This window comes from Prunus mume, linkage group LG6 (assembly GCF_029339155.1).
Source record: "Prunus mume cultivar Tortuosa linkage group LG6, ASM2933915v1, whole genome shotgun sequence".
NCBI classification, from domain to species: domain Eukaryota; kingdom Viridiplantae; phylum Streptophyta; class Magnoliopsida; order Rosales; family Rosaceae; genus Prunus; species Prunus mume.
In genome coordinates, this window is record NC_142703.1 from 2,952,472 (window position 1) to 2,960,338 (window position 7,867).

General features: G+C 35.7%; 1 protein-coding gene across 1 annotated transcript; it reads left to right on the forward strand.

Annotated features, from left to right (window-relative positions):
• The first annotated feature begins 1,324 nt into the window (after nucleotides 1-1,324).
• LOC103336291 (uncharacterized) lies at nucleotides 1,325-1,914 on the forward strand. The gene has a single exon (XM_008239334.2). It carries the CDS (start codon nucleotides 1,328-1,330, stop codon nucleotides 1,847-1,849), a length of 522 nt encoding a protein of 173 aa, XP_008237556.1. The 5' UTR covers nucleotides 1,325-1,327; the 3' UTR covers nucleotides 1,850-1,914.
• The last annotated feature ends 5,953 nt before the right edge of the window (nucleotides 1,915-7,867 follow it).

Sequence of the window (7,867 nt, forward strand, 5' to 3'; positions counted from 1 at the left end):
AATTCAGTATCCATCACAGTTTCTTCCTTTTCGAGATTTTCCTCCATCTTTTCTTGACTTACCATGATATTGGGTTGAGCAATCTTGTAACCATTTTTTAACAAATATATATCATATTAAAAGGAAAGAATTTTTTCACAAGCAGTCTCTTCATCCAATGCCAAGAACTGATAGCATTTTTACCTTGTTGCTTCCTAGAATGTCGCAACTGATCCCACCAAGAATCGACATCATCTTCTAAATGGGACGCAACAATTTTCACCATTTTCTCCTCTGGGACTGCTATTGAATCAGATATTTCCTCTACGTCTACAATCCACTGGAGAAAGCCATCAATGCAGTCACTCCCCTTGAAGTATGGAACAACTGCAACATCAAATTCTCTAAAAGTGATTGGTTCCCTGTCTACACAGGTCCTATCTTCTTCGTCTGGACGACCCATTGGAGGACCTCGAGTCAAGAAAAACCTAGCTCTGATACCAACTGATGCAGCAAGATATAAGGGATAGGGAGATCGAACAATAACTACAAGTAACAATGTCGGAATTCACCAACAAACTTGAATCCATCAGAGAAATTGAGTAAACCTCAAATATATTGATTAAAAATAAAATGAATAAATTGGCAAATACAACGTCATGATTTGGCTTAAATAGAAAAAAAAGAAACCCTAATATCGTAGGAAACCCTATGTTCTAGAATATTCCTAACTTAGCTAACAAGAAAATAATAAAAATCCTCGTCATATTAGGAAAATAATATCCTAATAGATAACTTATTCTTAAAAATATAAAATTAAACATTAAATTAAATACAAATCTTGACATAATCATAATTGCTTCAAACTTCCTTAATCGATCTGAAAATCCCAACGATACGCCTTCCTTCTTTTCCTAGTGCCATAATTAACATTTAATTGGAATTTTCCTCTCTTACACAATTTTCTTCCAACTTTAAGCCACTTTATTTTAATTAATTTTTCACACCATAGTTGACCCCATATTTCGTCCTACATCAGAGCCAAATATTAGTCAATTGTTTTTCTTTTGAGGGGTCAAATATTAATCAATGTTAGATTGAGTCAATTATTAATTAGGATTTGGCATCTCTTTGTTTTTTCAGTATATCAAAAATTTCCTATTCATGTATGCACGCATTCACTGAATTGACTTGAAATTTTACTTAAATTGGTCGATTCTCCAAATCTTTGGATTCTTGGTAAGCACGCGTTATGGGAATCCTAATAATGTCTCATTAATAGCACCAACCACTCTCACTACTATATATAACATAACCATAACAACTTTTGAAACATTACTTGCAGACAATGGAGTCTCCACTTTCTTACGCCTTGGCATTCTTCTTTGCTTTGTTTTTATTTCTCTCTTCTTCTTCGTTAGCGAATGCATCGACTCAACTGATCGATGATGTCTGCAAAAACACCATAAACAACGCAGAATGCCTGAAAATTCTGGACTCCAATCCTCAAGCCCTATCAGCATCCAGTTACAAAGATCTTGCTCAAGTGGCTCTCGGGTTAGCCATAGCCAATGCAGAAGACAGCCAAACATTCATCAACAATTTGCTCAAGAGTGATCCAAGGGATGCTATCAAAGCGTGTGCTTCTTCATACAAAGCCGTGGTGGCATCGTTCAAAAGCTCGAAAGCTGAGATCGAGGAGGACCCTATGACGGCCAACTATGACGCCAAAATCGCAGGTGACGATGCCGGCAATTGCGAAACTGCCTTGAGTTCTAAAAGGGTTAAGGTTCCTGCAATATCTGCAAGAAACCATGTTGTCCAGTTGTATAGCAGTATTGGAGATGTTGTCACCGCTCTGCTTGGTTGACTCTTGTATTTATCTGTATATAAATCCTAATAAACTTGTTCAGACACAGTAAAAGTTATTTTACACCCACGGCCCTTGTTTGATTTTTTTATTTTTTTGGAAGCACATGTTTAATGCTTCTTCTAAGCCTAAGTTTGATTCCTGAATTGAAACTACCTATTTGCTAAAATCTTAAAAGAGGACAGTTGGATAAACTTGGATCGGGGGCAAACCGTGTTATTTATATTTGCTCTATGCACATATTTTCTCATCCGGGAAAATGAAACTAGATATGGGAAATTTTCAATTTATTTTTTAATTTTGGGATCTTTTACTTAATTTAAAGGAATAATTTGCAGAGTTGCTTTTCCTTAAGCCATCTTTGGGAGCAAATTTTCCCACGAGAATATTCGATTGGAAAGATTCCCCTTTCTTCTTCGCCGCCTCTTTCTCCCTGCAAAATAGAACAAATAAGAGAACCACTCCCGGGAGGGTGTTGACCAAAAGCCCTCCGATGCCTAAGTTAGTTCAATTGGTTCGTATAGAAAACAATAGCTAATAGGGTACGGAGATATATTTATGGTGTAAACCGGGAGGCCGGAGCCTTATGTAAATGAGAGAGAGAGAGAGAGAGAGAGAGATGAGGTGGCTACAGTTTGTGAGGGGAAGATCTCTACAGAGTTTTAGTAGTAATTCTGACGTACCTCAATCCTTGTGCGTAGTCAAGTATTTATAGGGGGTCTCAACGAGGTGGGTGAGGTTGGTGAGGTTGTATTTTGGGATTTGATTTAATCAAATCCCTAATTAAGGCAAGAATCAAATACACCCAATCTGAATCAAATAACCTCCCAATTAATTCAGGTAACTCCCAATTAATTGGCAATTGTGGTAGGAATCAAATCAATTCTCAACCTAATTAGGTAACATTCAATTTAATGGGACATTTTGGAAAAAGCAAAAGGAGAAAGAAAAATTTTAAAAAAAGCAAAAATGGACAAAAATACCCTTATTTATTTTTAGATTTCCTAAGAAATCCAATACATTTGCATGTCTTTGATTTGAAAGTTGAGTGGTTTTTTTGTCTTTTTGAAAAAAGCTTTGGCTTTTTCCAAAAGTGAAATTTTTTTTATGTCTAAAACCTAAAAAACCTCAATTTAATTGGGTAATTCTCAATTAAATTAAGTAACTCCCAATTAGGTTAAATAATTCTCAATTAGGTCAAATAATCCCAAATAGAAGGAATTATTTGACCTAGGATTCTGATTTAATTCGGTTCCCACACCACCCACACAGTCAATTAAAAAAAAATGTTTACTCTCTTAATTTTTTGGGTTTTACAATAGTTTTTCATATATTTTGTAGGCTCTTGAAACTGTGTTGTTTTCCATATATAACATGTGAACAAGAATCTGTCTCGGGTGGGAAATCCTGCAATTACATAATCTGATTTTTATTTGGCAGACCTTCGTTTATTATGTGAGGCGATGTGCAGCTCTGGATTTTCGTCTCCGATGCTGGAGTTGGAGGTGCTGCTGTGGCGACGGGAGGAAGAACACACGAGAACGTGTTTTATAGTTTCAGTGATTTTTCTTCTTTATTTTTTCAACTTTTGTTTAGTTAAATTAATATATTATATAAAAAAGAAAAAAGTAAATTGATATTAAATGATTATTTTCTCAACCTTTAGATTAAATCAAAAGGTACCACAACTCTCTTGGACTATAGGGTCCAGGAGAACAGAACACATGAAATGAGGGTCGGAATATCATCAATTCTTTTAAAAAATTAAATGAGGGCCAGAAGATCTTCACACCATGTAAACTTGGTTGAGAGCAAAGAAGATTCTTAAGTTTATTTTTATTTGGACTTAATTGATTTACTTTTATATGAGAAGGTGATGGAAATTCAAACCAATCAATTGGCAGCTGCTTTGTTTTGTATTACGTTGACAGCTAGCTAAAAGTCTGTACCTCAACACCTATCTCAACAGCTTTTTAATGTTTAACTCCTGCTTGTTTCAACTGAAGGCAAACCTTTGAGTTGTCTAATGTACTTAGATGCAAGAAAAACACCTAAAACAACACATCCGGATATACTAAGAAAAATGGAGACGTTTGGACTAGAGATAGACTATATATTAAGGGATCCTTTAATTAAATAAATTGTTTAACAGACTCTCTGTGTGGTCCACTGATTCAAACCGTCTATTTTTTTAAAATATTCAGTCATGCACCATCCTTAAAAATTGAAAACCAATAAGACATTTAGTAGTGACCAACAAAATATACAAACATAATACTTCAAGAAAACACTTAAATAACAATAATTAATTTAGCAGCCAAATGGTATTTGATTAAAGTAGTTTTTGCTGAAGTGATTTTTGAAGGAATACCTAAAAAATAACAGTTAGGATCATTGAAATATGCGGTGTGAGTCTTAATATATATATATATATATATATTATTAAAATACAGCAATATCCTCAGATAACCTCTCTTTCTTTTTTCTTTCGTTTTGTAGTGATTGACCAATTTTTTTTTTTTTTTTCTAAGAGATGCAAGCAATATCGCATCATTATACTCAACGGGATATACTTTTATCAAACGGAAAAATGAATTCTCTCACCCCATCAGCTATATAAATTTTAAAAGTTAACTTATTAAGAATTATATATAAACATGACTCTTTTGGGGACGAATGGACCAAAAAACTAATATTATATATCTCAGCAACTTATAAATCATGCGCAAATGACTGGAAAAAAAACTACATATTCTAAAAATAAGAGCTTTAAGTGATATTTATGTATCACTTAAACCCTCAAATAAGAGCTTTAAGTGATATTTAAGGGACCCTAAAGGGTGTCCCTCAATCATGGGCGGAACTAGGTAGAGGGCTACCATGGGCTCTAGCCCAGGTAGCCTTTTATAAAATTAAAATATATTACATATATTTTAATGTTATTCATCACATAAAAACTTAGTAGCCCACTCAAATGTAGTTTTGTAACCCACTGTCCACTCAATTTTTGTAGGCATATAATCATGTTATATGTAATTTGTTTGCTCAATTAATAAAATAATCTCTTAATAAACACATGATTTTAACTCTCAACCTTTTACTATTTATCCCAATCTGTACTTTAATATATTTCTAGAAAAACTATAGAAACAGTAAGTACCCAAACAAAAATTGTTCCTTAGATTTGAAGCTATAACAACTTTAATTAGCTCACCCATTGAAAAATTTCTAGTTCCGCCCTTGCCCTCAATAAAAGGAGACTAAAAGCCTATTTCTTAGGGCTTTTAAAGAGCGTGACTCTTCTTTTTGACGCTTGAGACTCGCATGTATAACACTCAGCCCTATTGGGCCTTATAAGCCCATTCTTCCCTTTGTCCCTCTTCCTCTTCACCTGGCCAAAGCCCACTCGATCATAAAGAATTTGTCTTCCTTCCATCGGATGGAATTTCTCCTCACAATTAGAATATAGCACAAGAAGCCACGATTTTTTGACTGAGTCAGATGTGGCATTGCTGATTCGAGAACAGTTGCCCTTTCTTTTTGCTTCAACAATAAATCAAAATAGAGGCAACAAAGCCACCCACCGGATCGCGTTATTGGACTAGCGGGTGCCACAAGACTTTGAAGAATTTTCGTCTCTTAATCTAGTTTTTCATACTTTATTATTTTATTGATCGGGAGGTTCGATGTAGTTGACCTTTCTTTTCACACTGTTGGGGGAACTCCAGTCTATCGATACAGGGTTACATATTCTTTTTATCATAGGCAATGGCCTTCGCCTACATCAAAGACAGCCGATTCATCCTACTAACATGTCTTTTACTGGGATTGGGTGTCTGGTAGTATCTTCTGCCAGAGCCCCTATTGGTTCAACCAACAGCTTGCTCCTTACCCTATAGGTTATAGAGACTCTTCCCAGTGCCAAGAACTAGGATCAGAAGGGAAGTCTCAACCCTTTGGTACAAAAGTAGGCTATGATTCCCAGAGAGAAAGAAATGGTTTCATATAAAGGCTTGGCACCTAGTTATCTTTATTTGTATATGTATGTCTTGTTTGGCTACATTTACAGCAAAGTAGCCAAAACACGAATTAAAATAGAACTAGTAGGATATTATAATAAGAGTTTCTAATCGTATTATCATGCGTCTGTGTGTTTGATAAAATCAAACTGGATATAGATTCAATCTATTGACCATGTTTCACTCCAAACCAATAATTCTTTTTAGTCTTTTAGCTTTCTCTTTTTTCCTCGTAAGGACATTTGAAGATGTTTATAAACCTCTTGTTCTGGGGCATAGTTGTTTCAAGAGGGTACAATTCCCAGCCAATGGGTATTACCAGGATAACTTGAATACGTTACTAACACGAGTAGCGTTATATAAAGACATTACAGATTCCGGATACAAAGCTGGAATCATCAATGCAACATCTACGTCTATAACAAAATACTTCTGTATCTAGCGCAATATTGGATTTATACTATGAATGAACACTATGCATCCTGCAAATATTATCTCAGTACAGGGCACCAAGAACTCCGCAAGTGTTGCCCTCTCAATCGAGGATGTGTAATTTGGATGGTAGGCTACTCTTAAAATACTCATATGAAAATTTATTTGGTAAAGTTGACACATATAACAAGGTTTATGGGAAGAATACCAAATTCGTCGATGATTCCATGTTAATTCAATATAAAGTTTTTGAGTTGCTCACTCGAGTAAGTTCTCAAGTTGTTCGTGGACAGTTGTATGCTCATGGGAAACTACGAGTATCCCACAAGATTAAGCTTTATGCTACAGTTGAATGTACTCTCGACATCTCTGCCGAAGATTGTAAGAAGTGTCTTAATGTTGCAATAAGTGAACTTCTAGATCATAGTTATAGAATGACAAGTGGGCGTGCTATCTATGGGAGTTGTATGATCAGATTTGAACATCACCCGTTTACTAATATGTAGGGCATCGTCTGCATAATAGATCTTTGAGGAACGCAAATACTAAGAAAATGGAAATGAATATAGATAAAGCCAATGATGTTTAGCTTAGTGGAAAGGGCCTTGACTTGCAGACTAGTGGTCTGAGGTTCAAAACCCCATCACATTGTGGTGTGTATGAGAGAAATCCTTACTCAGTAGTTTAGACTATCAGTTGTACTTAATAAGTAAGATTCGAATATGAATAAATGACTACTTTTTAATATATGAAATTGCTAATGTACTCAATCAGAAATACTTATTTTTACATAATATACAGTTAATTAAGTTCACTTTTTCAATAATACGCAGTTTTTTTTTCTTCATTTAAAAATCATTCATGCTTTAAAAGGATAATTTCGGGGACGCTCTCTCGTTTTCTTGCGAGGAGAGCTTTGAGTGGCTAGGGTTTCCATCGAGTTTGCTACTGCTTTTCCAGGGTTTTCGACACAATTTTTCTGGTTTTCTATGTAGAATCTTGTTCTCAGTTGTCCTATTCAGTCTTTGGAGTGGTTTTCTCGTCTCCCTCAACTCTCAAGGATGTTTTAGTTAGGGTTCTCCTTAGCATCGAAAACCTGACGGCCGTATGGAGGTTGACGATATCAAAATATCCTTCAGTAGGCAACTGGTGTTAACCGATAGAGAATGTGTGGGGGGTGGTGATTGGAGAGGCTGCAGTTTCAGATCAATATGTAGGTTTTATCCACATCCTAGTAGTCAAAGTTTTGTTGAATGAGGAAGTTTCGGGATCACTTCGTGAAGACCTTTTCCAGTTTAGGGCGAGTTCAGACGAGGTCTTAACAAAACAAAAAAAAAAAGAGCTTCTAATCGCTTTTGGGCGCAATTTATTTTCGAGTGTGATCTATGACGGGCTTTGGACATGGAACCTTGGGCCTCTTGATGCTTCATGGTGCTCCTGAAGGAGGCTTCGAATGATGGCAGAAGGAGGCTTCGGATGATGGCAACATCCATACCAATTGATATCCCGTGGGAATTATTGGGTCTAGTTGTACGGGGTCCCAATGTTTTGTATGTCAGTAGCTGTA